This window comes from Mirounga leonina, unplaced genomic scaffold (assembly GCF_011800145.1).
Source record: "Mirounga leonina isolate KUSES-001 unplaced genomic scaffold, KU_Mleo_1.0 Mir_129, whole genome shotgun sequence".
In the NCBI taxonomy this organism is placed as follows: Eukaryota; Metazoa; Chordata; class Mammalia; order Carnivora; family Phocidae; genus Mirounga; species Mirounga leonina.
Window position 1 is genome coordinate 5,204,165 of NW_023270323.1, and position 24,578 is coordinate 5,228,742.

The 24,578-nt window shown below is 34.9% G+C and overlaps 1 protein-coding gene across 1 annotated transcript in view; it reads right to left on the reverse strand.

Annotated features, from left to right (window-relative positions):
- The window catches only part of GRID2 (glutamate ionotropic receptor delta type subunit 2), a 1,404,204-nt gene that overhangs the window by 515,311 nt on the left and 864,315 nt on the right, over nt 1–24,578 (reverse strand). The window contains exon 5 of the mRNA XM_035004503.1: nt 13,046–13,099. Within this exon, the coding sequence (XP_034860394.1) occupies nt 13,046–13,099 (54 nt within the window). The remainder of the gene's footprint in view (nt 1–13,045; nt 13,100–24,578) is intronic.

Here is a 24,578-nt window from a genome sequence, read left to right on the forward strand (position 1 = left end):
TACATGTTCATTAAAATGATCAACTCATTTGTAGGTGTTGTTTGTGCTTTAAATTATATACATTAATGCCTAAATAAGTCTAAATGGAGCAATTGCCTTAAATGCACCTTACTTATAGTAATTTTCTAGTGTATTATGTGGAACATTTTAGAAAAATATTTGTCTAAATGTTGAAAAAGATCATAAAATAGCTGGATTTCAAGGTACCCAGAAGATAGTTGCAATGTAACTGAGTACCCAGAAGATAGTTGTAATGTAAGAGGAATATATATATATTGTTCTTAGCAGTGAAAAATGGGATTTTTAAATAAAGCATGTAAAGAAAGCAAGATGACATTTAAAAAAATATTTCCCAATTATTTCTTAGAACTGGCATTAACTCATACATTTCTCTTGGTAAAGAACAGATTAGCAAAGTGTTCATAAAGATGAAACATTTCTTATTATACAATGTGAACCAGGAGAGATGAAAGAAAAAAAAAACCCAATGTTCTTTATCCAAATTGATGTTATCTTACATGTGAGTATTTGTCAAACTCAAAGAACATATTTTCTATTTCCTTTTCCTCCCACCTCCCAACTCCAGAACTTAAAGACTTGGCTCAATCATGGATGCAGAAGTAATGAAAATGAAATAATATTTTTATAATATAATATCTGTTCTAACTGGAATTAGTCAGAATAGAAGTGAATCAGAATAAATTTTAGTTTTAAGACAGTCTTTACTAAAGAAGTTTGTGCTTCATATTGTCCATTTGGAATGTTTTAAACCAACGAAGCCTTTGCAATTACATATTATTGGTTTTAGTAGATTTTTATAGCAGCAGAAATAAAAGATTTGACACAAGATAAATTTTGGACTGTAGTGAGCATTTCTCAGTTTTGATTTGAAGAATTATTACAGAATAATGAAAAAGAAAAAGACTATTTACAGGTGTAAATTGTCTTCTTTTCCTCTCTAGATTAATTACATATTATTCTTATTTAAAGCATATATTAGTTTTAAAATTCATTCTTTATTTTTTATCTTTACAGAATTGAGATTTTCTGAAAATAAAACAATACCTGCCATCAGCTGTATTCAGTATAATATCCTGGATTTCTGGTCAATTAATCCTTAATGTACCATAAAAAATGATTTTTCTCATTTAAAATGCCATCTTTTTCCTTTAGTCTACGTCCTTTCACTAGCCATCAGAAACACTATCTGGCAAAAAGCAGGTCACTTTTTAATTCTCTTTTATCTACTCACAAAGCAGAATTAAACAATGTCTCCTCAACTCCATTTTAAGCCTGAAATTTAACCAGAAATCTTTTAAAAGTAATTAATATTGCCTTTTAGTGTCTTTACTTTTTTTTTTTTAATTCCATGTTGTGCAGACAGGAATTTTTATTTAAAAGGCAGTGAGAGATTCTACCACTTTTTCCATAATGTTAACTAATTTTTGTTATACCTGTGGTCTTTTTTTCTTTAGTAATACTGATATAGCAACATTTTGTCAAAGAGTACCATTACTACCTGCCCCAGCCTTGATGAACTACAAATCAGCATGTTAGCACAAAAACTTACATTAACTCTCTACTATATATTTGATAAAATATTAAGCACTTCACCTATTGTCTCATTTTCTACTAAAAACTGCATTCTGATTCAGATACTGTGATTCTTACTTTATAAATAAAGAACCAGAGAAATTCCAAGGTCTTCATTCAAAATATTCTTTACTCATGGTATGAATTTATAAATGTCATTAAAAGAAACACTCTCTAAAGTAATTATACAAGAAATCCACATTTCCTCATGGGAAATATTTAGATTAATACTCACGAATGATAGAAATTAAAACTATAAAGATATATTTTTCTAGTATTTAAATTAACACCCTGATGATTCTACAATTTTTTTTTAAAGATTTTATTTATTTATTTGAGACAGAGAGAATGAGAGAGAGAGAGCACATGAGAGGGGGGAGGGTCAGAGGGAGAAGCAGGCTCCCCGCCAAGCAGGGAGCCCGATGCGGGACTCGATCCAGGGACTCCAGGATCATGACCTGAGCCGAAGGCAGTCGCCCAACCAACTGAGCCACCCAGGCACCCCCACCCTGATGATTCTATAAGGAATAATAAAGTAATCTATCATGAGCCAAAGTCTTTAAGTGGACTATTTTGAAGCCCACAAAAACCTTTTACAGGTTTTGAAAACTGAAGTTCTCAGGTGTCTAAGTGACTAAACTATATCTGAGGAAATGTCAGTTTAAATCGAATATATTTTGTCTATTATTATTTGGGGAAGGGAAAAGGAAGTAATTTTCTGAGAGGAAAGAATCTGCCATTCTGAATGAAGTTAACAGACAGTCTGTCTCAAAAAATTCACTTGCAGTTTTAGTTTTGACACCTGATCTCAAAAATAGTTTGATAGTGATATGAAAACTTGATTAGGCAGCTATTTTATATTTACAGAACTTTACTTTTGCCATTTCAAAATGTGCATTTCAAGAGTGACAGATGCAATGTTATGTAAACACTGAAAGTCAAATGAATACTTAATCTGTTAAGATACCCTTTTAAATGAAAAAAATCCATAAGTAAACTTCTATAATAAAATATGAAACTATTATATAATCTATTAGAATCTACATTGTTCTAAGACTCCGAACTTTAAAAAATGTGCAAACCATCAGATTTTAAAAAATAACCATATATAGAACCGGTTCAAACACTCACTCTTCCAAGCCTCCAGTACCACCAAATTATGCTAATCTCTATAAAGATATACAGAAATTTTCTGAGTTTTAAAGAATTTAAAAAGGCTAAATAACAAATTGTTTGCCCTTTCTGTAGTCTTTATATGAATGAGTATATTTCTGATATAAGAATTAATAATGCAATAAAGATTTAAAAAATATGTTTTATTGTATCGAACTTTTTGCTGTACCTCCTTAGGAGTAAGGCATACAGTCTTTTTTTTTTTTTTCAAAAAATAACTTAATAATAATAATAATAAATTACTAATAATCAAGTCAAAATAGTCAAGAAAATATTTCTATTCACTTTGTTGTAATAGTTTCGTAGGTGAACCCTGAAATGTGTAAGAGAGAAGGAAGAGGAAAGCTAAAATACCTAGCAGGGATACAACTCCATCAAGAAACAGCCACTTCACAGAACAAATCTTTTAGGAGAACTGAATCGCTCCCAAATTTCTGTAGTGTATCAGCTTAGGTTTAAATTAATGAATTCCAGGAAAGGAAAGACTCTCAAAATCCATTAGATCAGATGCCAATCTATACTGCATAAACTATTTTGAAGAAGAGATTCTCCTTTCTTTTTCCTTTTTTTTTTCTTTTTTAAAATCATTTAGCATCTAACAAAGTTTCTATCTCATAGTAGGTATTCACTAAATGTTGATAAATTTAAAAATGAATGAATAAATGAATGAATGGCAGGACTTCACCAAACTATCTTCTAAAGATAGATACCTGAAATTTTAAGTGTAGAACTGGGATGCTTTCATAACTTCAACACTATCAAATAAACCAGATTTTAGTAATGCCATTAAGCAGTGTACTATGTGGCATAGTTTGAAAAGATTATGCTTTTTGTTGTTGTTTTTGCTAATGTTTGTATTCTTCATGCTTCAGCAATGATGCTCCTTTGATTCTTCCACAAAATTTAACATTAATGTGAAATAATTACACAAATATGATGTTGAAATATGGAACAAAACCAACTCTAGGCTATATACCAGCAGGAAGTGCAACAGAATGGCAACTTTCTGCTTGAGAGACTAGTAGTGAGCAGTTCAATTAATCACTAAACTAGGAAAAATGAACAACATCCTTTACATATATAGGCTTTTTTAATCTAAACAACTTCTCCTTAACTGCAATACTCAATTGCAGCGATTAACGTAAATTATTTAAACAAGAAGTCAGGGCACCAAAAGGTCAGGTTCAGTATTATCAGAGAATAGAGGGTGCTTATAGCATGATGCTTCTTGCATCTCTAAACAGTGCATATTGGGCGCCTAGGTGGCTCAGTCGTTAGGCGTCTGCCTTCGGCTCAGGTCATGATCCCAGGGTCCTGGGATCAAGTCCCACATCGGGCTCCCTGCTCGGCGGGAAGCCTGCTTCTCCCTCTCCCACTCCCCCTGCTTGTGTTCCTGCTCTCGCTATCTCTCTGTCAAATGAATAAATAAAATCTTTAAAAAAATAAACAGTGCATATTTTTCTATCCGAATTTCTAACTTTTGTAAAACTTAAATAGAGTGCTAGGCCATCTGCTTCACGACCCTGAGGGGGGATGACAATACTTATATGGAAAGGCTGTTCTGAGCTGGATTCACTGATTGCAGGGAGAAGATAAATACCATTACCAGCTACTAACATATGATTGATTACGCTGTATGAGTTAGCACAGCCTCTAATTATTACAGCACACTTAATGCAAATGAAAAAAATATATTGTTTTCAAGTTTGTACATCAATCTGTATCATGATGCACAATGCCAACTTTGATTTATAGTACCTTTCTAAAAAACTATTGGTGCAATAGATTAAATAAATGTTTGCAACCCATTTTAACATTAGCAACAAAATAGTAGCTATGCAAACCAAACCAGACAGATTCATGTTTTCCGTGTTCAGTCAAATGGACATTTGCATATGGGTAGATTTTTGCTGTTGTTGTTACTACTTTTAGAGTTTGTTAACTTCCTAACAAATTTGAGAAATCTATGTTTCTTCTTTTACGGAAACGAGGATAAATTTGATTCATTTATTATAAATTTGTATAAACAACTCATAAATGAAGTAAAGGTAGTGAGAGTCAAGTTTCCGAAGGCATATTTCAGAGAAAATGAGGTAACCAAGGGCACCTGGGTGGCTCAAGTCATTAAGCGTCTGCCTTCGGCTCAGGTCATGATCCCAGGGTCCTGGGATGGAGCCCCGCATCAGGCTCCCCGCTCGGCGGGAAGCCTGCTTCTCCCTCTCCCCTCCCCCTGCTTGTGTTCCCTCTCTGGCTGTGTCTCTCTCTGTCAAATAAATAAATAAAATCTTTAAAAAAAAAAAAATGAGGTAACCAAATGGAATCATTTAGAAGAATGTTGGCTGCAGATATATGGATAATGATGATTTTTCTTAGGAATGAAAATACAGAAAACATGTTTGAACCTAGTCTAGATAAAACTAATAACAAATATAAACTGTGGACTGAACATCAGATTTTTCAAAGGTAGGTGGTACTGACTTGCCCCAAAGAAATGACAGCTCTGCTCAAGGACTAGTAAGAAGGGCTGCATGTAAAAAGGACACAAGGGTTTCAGGAATGGTAAAGGCAAAGTTATAGTTATAACTATTACAGTAAAAATCCAAGTGTGAAGAAGGTAAAAAAGAACTGTGGTCTTCTATACTTCTAACAGTTAGTGAGTTATTTGCTGGTTAGATCGCTTTGTTTGTGTGAATGTTTTATTTGCAAAATAGTGGCCCAAATTATTGAACATCCATTTAAAGACAACATTTTCCTTCTAATATTTTATGAAAGAAATTTAATTGTAAGCTTAAAAAGACTCTCAATGTTTATGAAATCTATGCTAAAATAGAAAGTGTTATTATTATTTCCTGAATATTCGTCACTAGTGAAATACACTCTAGTCTCCTCAGACTTCCTCTGTATGATATGAAGGAGTGATTTCTCCCACAGCACAAATAGACACACAAGCAGTAGATAGATGACCGCTGATGTTCCAGAAGCTCTACCTGGGTTCACACTTTTAAGATTCAGGCATGTTGATAGAAGTTAAATTGGATATGGAAAAAAAAAGTAATCCAGGGGTCTCCTATGTAATATTATCAAAGAATAGAAGGGAATGGACATTTTTATTTAATAATTCTAAGTATTAATTCGTTTAATTAATCTATTTCTCTAAGGAGGCAATAAATCACTTTTTTCCTAGCTGGCTCTATTGATACAAGCAAGTAAAATGACTCCAGCTTGTTTTTTACCAGGAAATCTGTGTGGTCTCTTCCCCATCATAAGTTGGGTGTAAGATAAAAATGAAAAAAACTAAGAGGATTTTTTATTTCAAAGAATAGTAATCTAGAAAATAATTAACCTAAGGACAAAAATGAATGGTATAAATCATTTCCATAAGATTAAAACTGAGGCAGCAGAAATTAAAAAAAAAAATCTATAAGGAGAATTATCCAAAAAAAAGTTTAGACTGGAAAAAAATGTTTTTAAACCCTTTATCACCACTTAATGGTTGTGTAGTATTTGGCAAACTGTCTAATTTACTTGACTCATAGATTCCATGCTGAAAAATACAAATTAAAACATCCAATTTGAAAAGTTATCCTGAAATTTACTAAGATTTCCCTTTCCCTTCTCTGTCTCCTGATGTTAGTCATTATAGATAGAAAATTGAGAGGTATTAGAAAATTAGAAGGTATCAAAACTTTATTAGAAAGCAGATCTGTATCCCTGAAACAAAAAATACATTATATGTTAATAAGAAATAATAATAATAAAAAAAGGAAAGCAGATCTCACACACATACATATTATCATCTGTGGGGATCTCAGAAAAATACGTCTCAACCTGAACGAGAAATACAGCAACAAATCATGTAGCCCTAAAGCTGGGCAGGCCCAAAACAAGCTTGCAAGATGTTTTGTGTCTTTACGCTGAACTGGAAAAAATCATCAGAGAAAGTTCAGGATGGTGGCATAGGCAAGATACAGAATCAATCTAAGTGTCCACTGATAGATAAATGGATACACACACACACGAATAGTATGCAGTCATAAAAAAGAATGGGATTGTGCTATTTGCAACAACATAGATGGACCTAGAGGGTATTATGCTAAGTGAAATATGTCAGACTGAGAAAGACCATATGATTTCACTCATATTTGGAATCTAAAAACAAAACAAAACAAACACCAAATGAATAAACAAACAAAGGCAGTATCAAACCTATAGAGAACAAACTGATGGTTACCAGAATGATGGGGGGTTGGGAAGATGGACAAAACGGGTGAAGGGGAGAGGAAGATGCAGATTTCTAGTTATGGAATGAATAAGTCAAGGGATTAAAAGGCACATCATAAGAAATAGAGTCAATAATATTATACTAGTGTTGTATGATGACAAAAGAGAGCTAAACTTGTGGTGAGCGTAATACTTGTTCTATATCACACACCTGAAACTAATGCAATATTGTACATCAACTAAGTTTAAATAAATAAATAAATAAATAAATAAATAGGTTGTATAGGAATATCCTGAATTCACCTTCACACTTGGACACACTGAATCAACAGCTGCATATGGGATAATCTCCTCTGAAAAAGTACTGGAAATCAGCTGAGCACATAAAGAGCCACATCAAGATGGGTAGGAGAGGCAGAGACATGGTTATCAAAAAGCCCACCCCCAGCATGATGACACACAGTTGAGAGGTATTTCACAAATACAGCTTCTCCCTGAGAAGCAAGGGGTGTATGCCCCACCTTTGGCATCCCAAACCTTAGGACCTACAGTGGAGAGATAAGCCCTCAAAGTTTCTGGCTTTGAAAACCAATGGGGCTTACATCTAGGAGACCCAAAGAGCTGTAGGGAACTGAGGTTCCATTTTTTTTTTTTTTAAGATTTATTTATTTATTTGAGAGACAGAGAGAGAATGAGAGAGGGGAGGGTCAGAGGGAGAAGCAGACTCCCTGCTGAGCAGGGAGCCTGATGTGGGACTCAATCCCAGGACTCCAGGATCATGACCTGAGCCGAAGGCAGTCACTTAACCAACTGAGCCACCCAGGCGCCCCTGAGGTTCCATTTTTAAAGGGCTTACACATAGACTCATTCACCTCAGGACCCAGTGCAAAAGCAGCAGTTCGAAACCCACCCAGAGCATATATGAAAGAAATTCATTTGCTAATCTTAATGCATCTGCCAGAGGGGCAGGGACCTGTTGGCCTCTCTCTGGGGATGAAGGTGCTGGTGGGCATCATTTTTGCACTGTCACTCTACCTTGCTTGTAGGTGTGCCCCAGCCCTGCACTCTCTTGTGGTCCCGCTAAAGCCAGCAGGCATGCTGTAGCCTCACACTATCCCGTGGCCCTGTTCAAACTAGCAAACATACATAGTCCACACACAAGACACCCTTGAGCAGTTGGCTCAGGGGTCCAGGGGGGCTTGCATTTCTGGGTTCCATGGGATTGAAATAATCAGAGAGACAGTTCTTGGCAGGCTACCATCCCCAGGCCATAGCACAGAAAGCAGACTGAAACATCTACATCTTCCTCGGAAGAACACCTATTTTACTTGTCCTGGAATTTCAGCCAGAGGGGCAGGCTTCAGGACTGCCACATATCCAGAGGCTACATAGGCCAGAGGTTGCCATCTTTGTGCTCTCCCTTGCCTCACTACAGCTTGCCAGTAGCTTCAAGAAAGGAGTTTATACACTTGTCTGGAACCCCAATTTTTATAAGTCAGCAAGGGAACACCTTTACATGGACTTGTCTGGAGGCCAACAGGGTTTACAATATATATTTGCATCCTTTAAAAATTGGTGCCTGAGCTTCCAATCAGCATGAAACCAGGTGTTAACTGGGATCCCTCCCTTTGGAACACTGGCAGGATTGGCACAATTTCAACAATTGGGACTGATCAAGAATAAATCACGTTTCTTAGGCAATCACAGAGGTTTCAGAGACAACCAAGAGCTAGGTCAGGGTTGAATGAAGGTTCATCTTCTACACAAAGCCACTCATTCAGGACTGGGAGAGAAAGCTGTTTTTCCCAATACATAGTAACAAACATAGTCAAGCAAAATGAAGAAACAAAGGAGTATGTTCCAAACAAAAGAATACCATAAAACCTCAGGAAAAAAACTTTAATGAAACAGAGATATTTAATTTACTTGATAAAGAGTTCAAAATAATGGTCATAAAGATGCTCACCAAACTCAGAAGAAGATGAATAAAAATAGTGAGAACTTCAAAGAGAGATAGAAAATATAAGAAAATACCAACAGAAGTCATAGAGCTAAAGAATACAATAATTCAACCGAAGAATACACTAGAAAGGTTCAGCAGCAGACTAGATGAAGCAGAAGAAAGGATCAGTTATCTTGAAGACAAGGCAGTAGAACTCAACCAGTCAGAGCAGCAAAAAGAAAACAAATCAAAAACCAAAGATAGCTTAAGGAACCTATAAAACAACATCAAACAGAACAAAATTTGCATCATGGAAGTCCCAAAAGGAGAACAGAGTGAGAAAGGGACGGAAAAATGTATTTGAAGAAATAATGGCTGAAAACTTCCCTAACCTGGGGAAGGAAACAGACATCCAGGTCCAGTTAGTCCAGAGAATTCCAAATAAGAGGAACCCAAAAACAGCCACATCAAGATACCTTATAATTAAATTTCAAAACTTAAAGATAAGAAGAGAATCGTAAAAGACAGAGAAAAAGAACTTGTGACATGTAAGGGAATGAGCAAATGAAAATGGAACTGTAACACACCAAAATCTATGGGTTGCAGCAAAAACAGAAGGAGAAATTAAGAAAACAATCCCACTCACAACTGTTTAAAAAGAATGAAATATCGAGAAACAAATTTAACCGAGGAAGTGAAAGAGTTTTATACTGCAAACTCTAAGACATGGACAACTAAATGAAAATATATTTCATGTTGATGGATTGGAAGAATTAATATTGTTAAGATGTCCATATTACCCAAGGGAATCTACAGAACCCTTGTAATCCCCATCAAAATTCCAATGGCATTTTCACATAAATGGAACAAACAATCCTAAAATTTGTATGGAAACACAAAGGATCCTGAATAGCCAAAGCAACCTTGAGAAAGAAGAACAAACCTGGAGGCATCATACTCTCTGATTTCAAACTATATTACAAAGCTGTAGTAATCAAAATAGTATGGTACTGACATAAACACAGGCACATAGATCAATGGAACACAACATATAGCCCAGAAAGAAACCCATGTATTTATGTTCAATCAATTAATTTAGAATAAAAGAGCCAAGAATATACAATAGGAAAGGCAGTCCAGAATAGATGCTGTTGGGAAAACCGGACAGCTACACAAAAGAATGAAATTAGAATCTTAGACCATGCACAAGAATTAACTTCAAATGGATTAAAGATTTGAATGTAAGACCTGAAACCATAAAGCTCCTATAAAAAAAGAAGGTGGAAAGCTTTTAGACATAAGTCTTGGTCACGACTTTTTGGATTTGACTCCAAAAGCTAGGGCAACAAAAGCAAAAAATAAACAAGTTAGGGCTACGTCAAACTAAAAACAAAACAAACAAAACTTCTGTACAGTGATAGAAACCATCAATAAAATGAAAAAGTAACCTTTTGAATAGGAGGAGGTATTTGCAAATCATATATCTGATAAGGGGTTAATATCTAAAATATGTAAAGAGGGGTGCCTGGGTGGCTCAATCAGTTAAGTTTCAGCCTCTTGCTTTCAGCTCAGGTCGTGATCTCATGGGTCATGAGATGGAGCCCTATGTCAGTCTCTGTACTCAGTGAGGAGTCTGCTTGAAGATTCTCTCCCACTGCCCCTCTCCCCACTCAGCTCCTTCTCTCTCTTTAAAGTAAATAAATGAATCTTAAAAAAAACAAAAACAAAAACAAAATATATAAAGAACTCATACATCTCAATAGCAAAAAACCAATCTAAAAATGGGCAGAGGATCTGAACAAACATTTTCCCACAGCAGACATACAGATGGCCAACAAGCACACAAAAAGATGCTCAATATCACTAATAATCAGTGAAATGCAAATCAAAATCACAATGAGAGATCACCTCACACCTGGTAGAATGGATATTACCAAAAAGATAAGAAATAATAAGTGTTGGGGAGGATGTGGAGAAAAGGGAAACTTTGTGCAGTGCTGGTAGGAATGCATATTGGTACAGCCTCTATGGAAAACCGTATGGTGTCGCCTCAAAAAATTAAAAAAAAAATACATATGATCCAGCAATTCCATTTTTGGGTATTTATTCAAAGAAAATAAGAACACTAATTCAAAAAGGTCTAAGAACCCCCATTTTGTTGCAGCATTATGTACAGTAGCCAAAATATAGACGCAACCTAAGTTTCCATCAGTTAATAAATGGACACACACACACACACATGCACACATACACACAGAATGGAATACTACTCAGCTTTAAAAGGGAATGAGGGTGCCTGGGTGGCTCAGTTGGTTAAGCGACTGCCTTCGGCTCAGGTCATGATCCTGGAGTCCCGGGATCGAGTCCCGCATCGGGCTCCCTGCTCGGCAGGGAGTCTGCTTCTCCCTCTGACCCTCCTCCCTCTCATGCTCTCTGTCTCTCATTCTCTCTGTCTCAAATAAATAAATAAAAAATCTTAAAAATAAATAAATAAATAAATAAATAAATAAATAAATAAATAAATAAATAAAAGGGAATGAAATCTTGCCATTCACAACAACATGAATAAACCGTAAGGGTATTACACTAAGTGAAATAAGTTGGACAGAGAAAGACAAATGCGTTACGATTTCACTTACATGTGGAATCTTAAAAACAAAAGAAATGAACAAACAAAACCAAGCAAAACTAATAGATGCAGAGAATATATTGGTGGGTGCCAGAGGGGAGGAGGATTAGGATGGGGGAAATGGGTGAAAGGGATTAAGAAATACAAACTTGTAGTTATAAAATAAATCATGGGGATGTAATGTACAGCATGGTGACTGTAGTCAGTAATATCCTATTGCATATTTGAAAGCTGCTAAGAGAGTGTATCTTAAAAGTTCTCTTCACAAGAAAAAAAGACTGTAACTTTGTATGGCTACATATGGTACCTAATTGTGGTGATCACTTTTAAGTGTGTATATATATATATACACATATAATCTTTGTGTTACACACCTAAAACTAATATGACATAATATGTTAATTATTGCTAAAAAAAAAAGAATGATGCTAAAATTCTACCAATGTGTAGAAGACACAACTTGAAACTTTGAATCATTTTTATTTTTCTGTGTAAAATCATTTACCCTCTATGAACGTCATTCCCTCAATGCTTCATAGAATAATGTTTACTATTCAACACATTAACATGTAAGAAACTGATCTGTGAACTTTAGTGTAATATAATCATTATTGTAGTACCATTTATTGAGTGTCATTGGTCAGCATATGTTAAGAGTATTAGGTAATATCTCACTTAATTTTTATAATGAGTTTATAAAGTAAATATTATACTTACTATACAAATGACACAGGGTGATTACATTATATATCCATAGTAACACAGCTAACAGATAAATAATACATTCTTTTTATTCCTAAGTAATAGATATGATAAGAATGCTAGGTCTTGTTGAGGACAAATTCATGTGATCTCATTATTTGTCCATGACTGATCTGCTCATTGTCCTTTCCAATTCCGACTGGCAGGTGCCAATGGAACGATCTCTCTCACAGAGTTCTCATGTTGTAATATATTTTTAATCTTATGTATTGTCTTTATAAAAAACTTTCATAAAGCATTTGACAACTTGATGGATTTTAAAATAGTTGTATTTCATCATGAAAAGAAAAAAATATCTATTCTTTTTTATTCATATTCATATGCTGAACTATTTAATCCTCATGTAAGGAGGGTGGATATAAAAGTTCTAGAAACAACATTAAAATATAAATGGAACACAAGGACTCCACTGGGAGGAATTCACTTTGCTTACAAAGAAGAACTGTACTTTGTATAAAGATGATTTCCCGAAGCAGTCAGTGTATGCCAACGGAAAAGACTAAAAGATACTCAGTGGGAAGACGGTCTCCATTTATTTTATTCATACAAAGCCATTTATAATTTTTTAAAACTCCTTATTCCATTTTTAGTTAGCATCCAGTCAGGAAGCTAAAAGTTTACTTTGTGTTCTATTTCCTCTTAGGATTCCAAGGCCATAGGAAATGCTGTGACTAACTATATGAAAACAGGACCCAGAGTTGACAATAAGGTTTAGTTGGTGTTACCTCATTTATAATGATCCAGTGACAGTCAAAAGCAACCAAATTAGTCTCCACAACCTAGAACAGAAAACAAACCAGCTATCAGTCAGCATTAATAGTGAAAACCAAACCAAACCAAACCAAATGAATATACTTGCAAATGGCAAAAAAACTTCATATCACATTAGAAAGATCTTTGTTATTAAATAAAAGATGGAAAACTGTTAGCTGAACATCATAGAAGCATTTGTGTTTGACGTGTAGATGCACTGTAGACTTGCTAATTAAGTTTGAAAATAAAATTCATCACAAGCCTAGAAAAACAGGTTTCAACTAAAAAAATAAATAATACCACATAGCAATTTAACTGGGAGTGTAGTTCAAATCACATTTCCTATTCCAAATAAACTTTGATGGCTTTCTATTATCTAAGTACATATCCCTCCATAATCTGGCTCTAACTTAGCATTCTTATCTTCTGCTATTTCTCTGTGTATATGCTTGCTATTTTCTCAGAGTAAACTGCTCAGTGTTCTGAAACGCTTTGTGCTGTGTTCTCCAAGGAGATTCAATTGTAAAATCATTTGAATGTAAAAACTAAAAGCAATAAACATTATATTAGCATTAAGTTATGGGTGAGTAACTTCAGTAGCTTTTAGCTTGCTAATTACATAAACACAAACAATTTATGCAAAAGGAAAAGCAAACAATATATAGGGGGCAATCTTGACTGACTAACTTTGAATAAATTGATTCCAAATGAACATATCCCTCTTGGGCTAAAAAAGTAAGCTGGGGCACACATACGTGTGTGTGTGTGTGTGTGTGTGTGTGTAGTAAACGTAGCTTCTGTATCACTTTCCATATCCAATCTTACACATATTTTAAAGTATGTTCTTATGACTCACACCATGGGGCATACAGTCATATATTAGGTGAGACTGTTTTGTAAAAGATTATTCTCATATTTTCAGCAATAATGCCCAAAGTTTGGGTTTTAAGTGATGATGCTTTCTAATAACTATTAAGGAGTTGTTATAATATGGTGATTGTGTTTTGCTGGTTATTCTTCCTCCAACTGATAAATGACTGTTGAAAGATGCACTGAATCATGAGAAATACAATTGGAAATATATTTCTTGTATGATTCAGTGTTTTCTGAAAGGATATAGTTACTTTCAGAATCTTTGTTTTTTAATTCTGGTATAAATTTTGTACTATCAATAGGTATCACATCAGTCCCTATGAATTTACTGAAGTGTATAGATAACACATTATCATAGAAGTGAAGAAATGTTATTTATTTTTAAGTTATATCATTATTATCATTTTTTGAAATAAATATATTTTCAATTTATATGTGAAACAATGTAGAAAACATGACTGGCAGTTTTCAGTTTTAGAAATCACTTTATAACATTAATGACAGCACTTATTTCTAATTTTATGATTATATTTCTTCAATTATCTTAGACAAATCATCACTAATTTATTAGCAATAAAAAGTACTGGAAAATAGGCAGGAACTCCATAAGAATTTAAAGAAATACAAACCAGAGATTCTGATATAAGGAAAGTAGTTCTCCAGATAAAATAGAGAGAAATATGTTTTTTATAAAAGCCCATGACTAAAAAAAGCACGACCAAAATACAGAAACAGGAAGAATACAAAGAGAAACGAAAGCCAAAATATAGATTGAAAGAACTACTGAAGCAATATCAGCCATAGAGTGAGGAGATGACTCAGTTTAGCTTAAATTGTCTTCATTTTGATAATCTGTACCATTTGGACAGATTAAGCAACATTCAGGCTCTAAGAACTCTTCATTAACCCGTGGACCTTTTTAAGTGAAAAGTTTTCTTGTACAACAGCACTTATGAAAGAGGTAGAAGGTAAAGGTTACAACGGTAACTTACTAATAATTTGTCTAGACCATTAGTCTTATTTATCTTTCACACTCTGACCTGAAGTAAACTTTCAGGCAAAAGCATGAAACAGTATAGAAGTACAGTTTCAGTCTTGTGTTTCAGTAGAGGAGAAAGGCATATATCTCACCTCAGGCCATGATTCTAATAACTCTACCACCCTCCCTTGCTTAGGGTCAGCAGGGAGATTATCTTCTTCACTCCTGTCTTTAATTTCACTCATGAGTATCAACACATTTCATAGTATAAATTTGAAACAAGGAAAAAGATTATTAGCATATTACTGCAGATAAGGGAATAAATCATTTACTACAATAGCTTGAGTTCTTGGAACAGACCCTATTCCTCTCCTACTACCTGATGTGGTATTGTACTAACCCAGAAATAAACCTCTTGACACATTACATTTTGGGTCTACTTGTTAGAGTAATTTAGCCTATTGTAATCTAATGTAATGCGTTTTTATTAATCTTGCTATGTACCTTTTTCTAACTTTAATAAATTTTAATAAACAGCTCATTAGAGTAATTTTAAATCTTGTGATTTTATAAAGGCATGGTTTCAAAACCATGCAATATTTGTTGGCCTTCTCACAAATGTTGAATATTCAGGACTTCTTTCATGAGCCCAGTATTCTTCGGGGAAAGAAGACAAATTATACCAGAAAGGTACTTAAGAAGGAAAAGGTAGATATGTCTGTCCTTTAATTACATACCAAAATATGTATACACAACTCAAATTAATGTATTAAGGCAGCACCCTGTTATAAAGAAACTTTGAAACTTTTTTATTGCTATGTTGTACACAAAACGTTAATGCTCCCATTCATCATCAGAGGAGGAATATACTTTCCTTAGGTTTATGTTAACATCTTTATCAACGATGATCTGGCATGAGTTCTCTGATTTTTTAATAATTGAATGTTACCAAAAGTAAGTGATGTGAAAAAGCCACCAGTTAAAAAGGGAACTGACAACTATAAATGGAAGGAGCATTTAGTAAGGGGCAAAAAAAGATGACAGGCAGTTCAATAGCCTAGACTTTGGAAATCTGGTAAGCTTTGAGTTCTTTCACTTAAATGACTAGAATAGGTATATTGTACAGATAAAATAAAATATACTACTATACCTATACTGGTATATAGTATGTGTGTTTGTGTGTGTATATATATATATATATATATATATATATATATGTATCTCCTTCAGAATAGTAAAATTACCTCAGATTAAAAAAAAAAAAGATGGAAAGGAGTGATAATGTGGTTTATGCTTTCCACACATTATCACACTGAGCTAACATATAATGAACATTCTAAGGAGAGACATATTTAAATAAAAAGAAATTCGCAGCGATTTGTGTGGATAACAAAAGCCAACTAGATATTGTAAAGCCAAATCAAATCATCTGATAGTTTTTCTATTTTTTAGTAATATTAATCCCTTTTCACCTGATATACCTCAGTCTCAGTAATGCTATATCGGACTAGTGGCATTGTTAATTAGAAGGACTGAACGACTTCTGGATAAAAGATTAAGAAGTGACTATAAGATATCCTAGAATTTTTTAAACCTTTATATTTATTTCCACAGTTACATTAGAACTCAAAGAGGGAAAATTGTTTCCTTTCCCCATCTTCCTTACCTAAGTATCTCATCTCCTCCTTCAGCAGTAAACATATTTGAAGCCAATGAAAGGGATTAAGCAATTGATTGATTTTTTTCCTTTTTTTTCACTGGGAACCTATTTTATATCTGAGCACATCATTGCTATAGTTGTGTGTTCTCATTCTGTGGATTCTTTTTATTTATTTTTTTTTACTTTATTTTTTTTTAAGATTTTTATTTATTTATTTGACAGAGAGAGAGAGCGAGAGCAGGAACACAAGCAGGGGGAGTGGAGAGGGAGAAGCAGGCTTCCCGCCGAGCAGGGAGCCCGATGCGGAGCTTGATCCCAGGACCCCGGGATCATGACCTGAGCCGAAGGCAGACGCTTAACCACTGAGCCACCCAGGCGCCCATTCTGTGGATTCTTATAAATGTCTAGCAAGTTAGTAAATACTAATTGTATATTTTAGTCCAAAATTTCAAGAAATTTTAGACTGCTATGAAATATTGAAGATCCTAAAATTAATAAAAATTTTATTACCATAACGATAAGAAACCCTCCTCAAAAGATGATATTATGCCAGAGCTATTAAGTCAGCATTATGCTTGGGCAAGTCAGCAGGAAAAAACTATCCAATGGAGACTCCTGTATGTTTGGTTATCAAAATAACAGAAAGGAAATATGGATTTTCCTTCATAATCTGCTCCTCCTCTCCTTCTTAACCCATGCTTCTTCTCTCTTATCACTGGACATGTGTATATTAATCGTGTAAAGGAGCATGGTGCATGTTCATACAGACTTGCTTCGACACTGATACAAAGTAACATAGTTATAACAAATGAGACTACCCCGCCTCCCAAGAAGCTGAGCTTATTTTAAGGGAATTGAGCAGAAAAGGGGGAAAAAAATCAAGCCCTGTCAGGAAGACAAGCGATGAGTAAGGACAGACCATCTGTCACTGGCAGGAACTTTAGAACTTCTGAATCTTTAGAAAAGCCTGACAATTCATCACCATGTCTTCCATCATTTGTCCTCAAATCTTTAGATGTGCTAAATATAAGACAATCGGAAGCAAAGAAATTGCCAGAGCGTGTATCTCACTGGTAATAAATGTGGAACAGTTCCTACGAGCACAGAGGACAATTTAATTGACTAAACAATAACAGCAACATGCTGTTTTTCACTCAACCTTGTGGCTTAACTAAATTAAACTTGTTCCCTTTGCAGGATGTACTAAATATGACATGCTTATGCAAAGGGTTCCAGTGCTCCGTGCACCTGCAGCAGCAAGGATTTCAGGTGTTTACTTCCTACTCCTATCTATTCCAAATCACCAGGTGGAAACATGCCTGGGGAAGGACCCCAATGGTTATGCTGGAATAAGTGGCCAGAGAAATATTAAAGAGCTATTCCCCTCCTGGCTCCTATGTATACCAAGTCTATAGCTTATATCAGTATTTCTAGAACTATATTCTGTGGGACACTACTTCCACGAAAATTCATAAGCATTCTATAGCAAGTAGATTTAGAAATGCTAGGTTAACCAAATTAATAGATGTCATTACTGCATCACTCCTCAAAGCTTTGAGCAGGTTAATATCAATATTGAAATCAATTAACATAAAATTCATATTAATATGAATAATATTTGGGGACATATGACTTCAGACCTATGAGCGTGAGCTCTAAAGTAAATGAGTCAATGTCTCCGTTCTCTTACGGTGTGACTTTGAGCAAATTACCAATCCTATGAGCCTCAGTTTCCTCATTTATAACTAGGATTAACACTTGTGCCTACATAATAAAATCATTGTGAAGCTCAAATGCAACAATGACAAACTCTCAATAAACACCAACTCTTCCATTTTAATTAATATGCTTTATGGAATTCCAGGAGATATTTGGAATTGGCATATTCCAAATTGATCTGACCGTGGGGAAACCAATTTTCCCCACTATAAATCCTATGGGATTAGTACTTTTGGGGAAATGTAGTCTAGAATCAATGTCACTTTAGCCATACATTCCTAAAAGTTCTAAAGTTTTATTGAAGCACCACAAGGAATTTTCTAATTTTAAAGTCATGTTCTTAAAATAATCCTACAGAGAGATTATGTGACTAACAGAGGACATTTTCCATAAAACAATTAGAAATACAGGAACAAAAGTTGAAATACCATATTTTATGTATAACTCAAATGCATATGTAATAGTTTTGGCCAAATAGTGATACTTGTTCTTTTCTCCTCTTAACCATTTTTTCCCCTTTCTAATTAAAAAAAAGAAACTAAACCGGAACAAACCACTATATTCTCCTCCAGTAAAGTATAAAAAGGGAATGTATTGTGTATAAAGTTTATAGCATATAGTAGCTTCTTAGGAGATCAATGGATTTACAGTCCAAACCCGACATCCAGTGTCCTGAGTATCATATATGACGAAACTGCACTACCACAAAGTTCTGCTAAAAGAAATTCAATTAAATACTCTAATGCTTCAAAACATGAAGTGAAAATACAAAACCCCAGTCTCCTTAAGGTACAGTCAACCTGGAATTCATTTCCATTGCTTCTTTTTTTTTTTTTTTTTTTTTTTTAAGATGGGTTGTTTTTCATTTTTCTTTTCACTAGAACCGCCAAAACCACAGTACAGGGAGACACTGGAGTAGTGTGTAGATTCCATTTTTAAATCCCAAATATATCCAGCAGATGGCATCGGTAAGCCCTCGAGCTCATACTGGGCAACGGGGGTATTCTGAAATGACTGCCTTGTTTGCACTTCCCCTTGAGCTCAGCATGGGTCCTCAACTCTCTTCTGTTCTTATCCAAACAGCTACTATCTGCCATCCCACTCTGTGCCTTTTGCTTTAGAATCTCTGCTCTGATCTTCCAGCTGGAAGACCACAAATACACTTTCATCCAAATCCTCTTGCCATTACTGCCAAAGTTATTTCATAAACGGATATGCTAGAATTATTGTTACTGCTGTGCAGTTGGGTCTTCCCACACCCCTGGGAGATGGAAATATGCCACCGCTGAGATTTGGCCAAAAGTATGCTACCTGCTATGCTTCTTAATGTGGAAGGATGGGAACTAACACACACACGCACACACACACACAAGAACACACACACACAAACACACACACACTAGAGAATCTGCATTAATCCTATGACATAGACCCACCTTCCTGTGTCCTAAATTACTGACCTGAGATTGAACAACGATTAAAAGTAAATTCACAATTTCAGTACTTTGAACCGATGAGGATATAAATAAGGATTTGACAATTACTTCTAGTGCAGGGGACCACTGTATAACTGTTTTAATTCTTTCTGAATTTTTGCTTGCATTGGGCTTCGTTTAGATATTCTGCTGTGGTGATTAAAGAGTACTTATCCCAAGACAGGAGAAGTAGTGGTTGTTGAGAGACTATTAGTCCTTTGCCATGCCTCTTTCACTACATTCTAATATGTTAACGTTTGGCACAACAAGGGAATTACATTAAAACATTTTTAAAATTTTGTTTGTTTTTTAATAGCTAAATGATCCTTGACAGAGTAAATTAATTCCCAAGTACAACTGGCAAGCAAAATAAATACAAGTTCTTACTTGGATTTTGATCTCGATTTAAAATGATGATTTGGGAGCATATTGGCTCCTAATTGCTGGGATTTATGAAATAAGCCTTTCTTGTTATCTTGAAGCAAATAAAGGGGCAAAAAGCTTCTTATAGAGAAGTCTATTGATCACATCAAAATGCAACATACAGGCTTTTTACCACTGTGAACATCCATGCCTTGCTTTGTTCTTTTTTTTTTTCCTCCTTGGTTCTTTTTGATCTCCTCTCTATCTTCTTCTCTCCTTGACAAAGTGTTTCTCAAAACTCAGACTGAAATAAATATCAAATCCTTTTCCAACCCTTACCTCCCTAACCCCAGGAAGTACTGTCCCCAAGCTTGCACTCATCTAGCCCTCTGAACAAACCTGTATCCAAACTTAATTAAATCGTGTTTTGTTATGTAACTGATTGAGAGAGCTGTGTTGTGTTTCATATTCCCCTTACTCCCTCTTCTTTAGCCCGACTGGCTTTCTTGCTGGTCCTCCAGGACAGTCCTGCTTTCACCCTTGCTTTGCTTCCTGAATCGTTCTTCACCAGGGGAGAGATGCGCAAGGCCACACAGCCCTGGGCATTTCATGTGGGACTCAGCAGAAATACCCACTTCATCAGGCATGACTTCTGTAATCACCCACCCCTGCTCCCCCCATGCATTATCCTACATGAGGCAAACACACACACACACACACACACACAATTTACTGACTCTGTGCACTAAGGATATAAACTTCACAATGCTAAGAAATTCATTTTGATCACTGATCTATTCCCTTAGAAAAATCAGTGATATATAATAGGATTTCAGTAAAATTTGTTGCTAGGCACAAGGAAGATTTTCACTTAACGTTGTTTGTGGAAAAAAAGACAACTCTACAGCCCTAACTCATGTTTATGCATCTGTGGATATCCCTACCTCACCTAGGACTAAGCCATTTGATAAACTTGTATTGGTAGGAAGTCACTGGATGGGATTTAATTTAAAAAAAATAAATAAATAGCGAGAAAATGACTCAATTCACATTTTCTCGAATAAAGAGATCTTGATTATTTATGGGGTAATGAAGTATAGAATTATCAAGTTCAAAATTTCCAGTCAAAAACCTCAGAATTTGGAGGTTATGTGATATTAGAAAAAAACATAAAATTTGAATAACTGGGCTTGAGTTCAAGTGCCAGATCTTCTTACTGATATTTGGATATCTTACTTTGAGTCTTACTTTCCTGATTATAGGAATAATGCTTTTTTCACAGGTAGTGAGGCTTAATAGATGACAGTCTCTAAAGCACCTGGAACATTGTCAGTACTCAAAAATGCTAACCTCTTTCCTTTGTTAACTTGGTTTGCCTTCACTCAGGTTACTGCAGTACTTTTGAGACTACTCATAAATGACGGAGTACATTTATTCAATTCAGTAAATGTTTATTGAATGCTATTTACAGTATATCTATAATAATAAAAGCTAATATTTATTGAGTGCTTATTATGTGCCAGGCACTAAGTGCTTTTACGTATACAGTAACTTATTTAATGTTCACTATATCCTGACGACGTAAGCACCACGTTCATGTCCACTTTACATGACAAGAAACTGAAGCAACTCACCCAAATCATTAAGCTGCGTGTGGAAGCCAGAATCAATAACTAGTAAACAACTTTCTTACATAATGTTTTCATAGCCTTCTTCATCCAAGTTTCAGAAACTATTATGCTTTTTTCAGAATTAAAATAATCACAGTTAAACTGAATACTGTATAACATTGTATGATACACAGTGTTGTTTTATGTATTTAAACTCCACTGTATAACTTATTTTTATCTACTGTGCACCTTTGAAAAAGTAAAACTATAAAAAAAGTTGAGAAATGTGGGCAATTTTACCCACCATTCTACTCCATGACCTTTGCCTTGAAGTGGTATAAGAAAATTAGTTTTTCTTTTAGTGAGTCTTAATTCCCATCTTCTTTTTAGAATGTAACTTGCTATACTGATTAACTGATCAACATTATATGTATAATATATATATATATATATATATATATATATATATATGCCATTATTGCTTAATCAGAGAAACAGTTATCTGTTCCTGCTCTCTCTTCATAACAGAACTTTTGATTAACCCTACAGGATGAAGGGTCAAAAGCTTCTAGAAGAGAAAATGTACAATGAATCTTATTGTGGCAATAAGGCAATAAGGCATCTAATTTCTGCAGTTAGTTAATTAGTTTACTACTCTTCTTTGTGTAACTTGGCTGTATTCTGGGTTATCAACAGCCCATCACTGATGAAGCCAATATGGATGCTGATCATTACTCATTAAAAGACATTCCTAGTTCAATATTTCTCTTATCTTTGGGCTCTTCTCGTATTTCACAGGAACTCTGCTTTCCAGAATATCAAGAGTGGTGTATAATGCTGATGATTCCAGACTCAAAAGACTTTGCAGGGGGAAAAATGTATTCAAATGGTCTTATTAGTTTTGATACCCAAAGTACCCAAAAGAAAAATAAAGAAATGCAAAATGTGAACTTCCATGGCCACATTCCTGAACAACTTGCTTTGGTCATTCTCAGGATATTTAAACTCACTGGAGGTATGATCCTTGAACATTTTATAGAATCAAAACAAGACCATCAAGCTTTCTGGGGTTTCTAAATTTCTTTCATAGTTCCTTTCATAAAAAGTATACCTTGTGGCCTACTATAAAAAATGTTTTCAATGGTGTTGGACTTGACAGCATGGACACTTTCCAGAATTTCAAGCAATTGACTCTCCCGTCTGTGCTATCTCACTATGGTGAAATATAAACCATCTTTTTCTTACCACTGACAAATCACCTTATGGTGTTAGAACTGTGTTTAGTAACAAAATGTCAGTTGAAACTGAGGCACCAACTGTTAACTGCTCAAACAAAATGTCATTTGTAGAACAGAATTACAGAGTTCGACAAAGGAACTGATGCTATGATCACAGAATGCAAGAATATTCAAAATCATCTGACACAGTTTAGAATTTTCATTGATCTTAAAACTCTCCATACATCTTTTTAATTTTTTTAAAAATTTTTGTTTACATGGATGCTTATCTGCCTTTCAGTATTTATAATTGCACAACTTCTACAAAATTACTAGTTACTCTGAATGCCATTTACATAGTTCCACCTTTCCTAGAAATGGATCACACAAATGGGTGATTTAGCATCACTGCAAATTCATGGCTTCCAACCCCTACTGGACACTTTATTCTAACTAGCAATTGATTCTTCTACCTGTATACATAATCAGTTTTGCTCCTCCCCATTCCCCATGGCAGTGAAGAATTCAACCTTCAGTCAGCTCAACTAGCCCATTTCCCTAATAACTTCACAAGTAACTTTTCTCCTATTTAAACAAATAATGAATAAAGATCAACAGGTAGAAATGGTTTCAAGCCCTCAAGTTCCTGCCCCTCCAAAATCAGAAACAAAGCAAAAAAAAAAAAAAATCTGAAAAATAACAGCTAACATTTTGGGGGTGTTCTCGTATTACCTACGAGAAACAGTGGTAAACATTTTATGCCTTTCATCATTTCGGTCTTATCTCAACCCTTTGAAGGTAGTTGCTATTATTTTTACCATTTTACAAATGAATAAACACTGTCTTAACTTCACTCCTCCCCTCTTTTGACAGTAAAACAGGAAGGGTTTCCTCCAAAGGAGACTAATCATTTCAGTGGAGCTCTGGGTCCCTTTCTCTCTTTCTTCTTAGGGAATCTGCAACAACAGTTATTTACATACTCTGTGCTTTCCACATCTCTCCACTTATACCACCTATGAGACAACAGATTTCCTTCCACCTAACACATGACCTCTCAAATGACTTTTACAGACAATCTTGTCAAATACCACCTATGATTGCTTTCTCCTTTTTTACTTTTTCCATTTACATAGTGATCATTCTGGCTTCTGTCTCCAACTCCCCCACTCCTCTTTATTTGTCTGGCCTCTAGGTATCTTTTAGGCATAATTATCCTCATCCTTTCTAAGAGGTCTTCGATGATCACTACACCCCTCCTACAATAAACTTGTCTTATAGATGTGGATATGAACCACCATCACTGAACATGTTTAATTACATTTTAATTTTTTTATTTGATTGCATTCTCTACCATACTAAAAGCTTCTTGAGGTAAGGATGGTGTTTTATCTATTTTATATTCCCAACAACTAACTCTGGTCCTGACTCATAATAGACATTAAATAAGTATTGTGAACTGGACGTAAACTATTGTGTTATAAGGTTACTTTGCCCCATAATGTAACTGTAGATGTTAGAAGGTTACTTTGCCCCATAATGTAACTGTAGATGTTAGAAGGTTACTTTGCCCCATAATGTAACTGTAGATGTTAGAAGGTTACTTTGCCCC